Below are 1,687 nucleotides of genomic sequence, written 5' to 3' on the forward strand. Positions count from 1 at the left end.
ATTTTTCGTGTTCATTGCGATGATGCTTTTGCCTGTTTCTGATTCATGATAGATATTTATCATTGACTTATACATTAATGTTAAAGCAGATATTTTAGTATCTGATTAATTATCTGTGAATTCATATTCTATGAAGACACGTTTTAAATATGAATGTTAAATAAATGTGTGTTCTAAATATTCCAGTTTCCTTATTACTACTGTATATGTCAATGTGATATAAACTAATGTTATATCCTTTATTTAGATGTTAACAGGTTGGTGAGCTCTGTTGTTGTTACTGTTGTTGTTGTTGACCTGAGGTCACAGCGTGTTGTTTGTTGGGGTCTCCTCATGACGTCAGCAGGGTTTAACGTGACCTCGTCCCTGACGCTGGTCGGTTTCTCCTCGCTGTCTGGCCACAGCTCGCTCTTATTCTTCGTGTTTTTGTTGCTGTACCTCTTCGTGTTGTTCAGTGACTCTCTGGTGATTTATATCATCTGTTCGCAGCGAGCTCTTCACCGGCCCATGTTTGCCTTCGTGGCATCACTTCTGCTGAACTCTCTCACAGCCGGCACACTGATTTATCCTAAACTTCTGTCAGATCTGTTGCTGTCCGGCTCCGGCTTGGTGCAGGTCTCCTGGACTTTGTGTCTGTGCCAGGGTTTCTTTGTTTCCTCTCTTGGTGGAGCTAGCTTCATGCTGTTGTCGGCCATGGCCTTTGACCGCTACCTGTCCATCTGCCACCCGATGCACTACGCTGTGCTGGTAACTCCTGCCAAGGTGGTGCTGATGCTGCTTCTCTGCTGGATGCTGCCTGTTATTCTAGGAGTAGTCTCAACGCTGCTGGCTAGCCGCTTACCGCTCTGCAGGGCACAGCTCGACAGGGCCTACTGCGACATCTACAGCATTGTGAGCCTGAGCTGCGGTGGTGCTGAAGCGCAGCTGAGTGGAATATACGGTCTGCTGGTCACAGCAGTTATCATATTCCTGCCTGCCGCCTTCATGCTCTTCTCCTACGCTAGGATCCTCTTCATCTGTCTGCGGCGCTCACGTAGCTTCAGCAGCAAAGCTCTACAAACCTGTCTTCCTCACCTGCTCGTCTTCTTTAACTATTCCATCAGTGTCTACTTAGATCTGATGCTTCGCCGCCTGGAGAGCAACAGAGAATCTGACACCACCCTCATCCCCTCCATTGTGATCCTGATAATACCCACTGTACTGGACCCCGTGGTGTACGGACTGAAGTTAAAGGAGGTGTTCACGCATGTGAAGAGGCTGCTGAGCTGCCGCAGAGACAGCTGATCCCAACAAGGTTTGATTGCCCCACACAAAGGTCCATGTAGACAGAAGCACTTGGTGCACATCAGGGGAAACAGTGCGGCCCATATTCAGTTGATCACCACGAACATAACTGAGAGCGGGAAACATTTTCTAGGCCTCCTTCTCGGCTCCACGTCCCCATGGGCCATCCCCAAGAGGGTCCCGTCTCCGTCCTCCCCTAGAGGGTCCCGTCTCCGTCCTCTCCAAGAGGGTCCCGTCTCCGTCCTCTCCAAGAGGGTCCCGTCTCCGTCCTCCCCTAGAGGGTCCCGTCCCCGTCCTCCCCTAGAGGGTCCTGTCAACTTCTATATCTAATCAAATATGAATAGGTGACATAAAAGAAAGTACCAGAATGAACAAATACAAAAACTAGAAATTAAAAAGTATA

At 48.6% G+C, this 1,687-nt stretch overlaps 1 protein-coding gene across 1 annotated transcript; it reads left to right on the plus strand.

The window, feature by feature from the left end:
- Positions 1–333: 333 nt before the first annotated feature.
- LOC307029803 (olfactory receptor 6N2-like) lies at positions 334–1,284 on the plus strand (the record flags this gene model as incomplete). Its single annotated transcript, XM_079665887.1, has 1 exon — positions 334–1,284. One exon carries the CDS (start codon positions 334–336, stop codon positions 1,282–1,284), a length of 951 nt encoding a protein of 316 aa, XP_079522013.1.
- Between the last annotated feature and the right edge of the window lie 403 nt (positions 1,285–1,687).

Source organism: Notothenia rossii (genome assembly GCF_949606895.1).
Source record: "Notothenia rossii genome assembly, chromosome: 2".
NCBI classification, from domain to species: domain Eukaryota; kingdom Metazoa; phylum Chordata; class Actinopteri; order Perciformes; family Nototheniidae; genus Notothenia; species Notothenia rossii.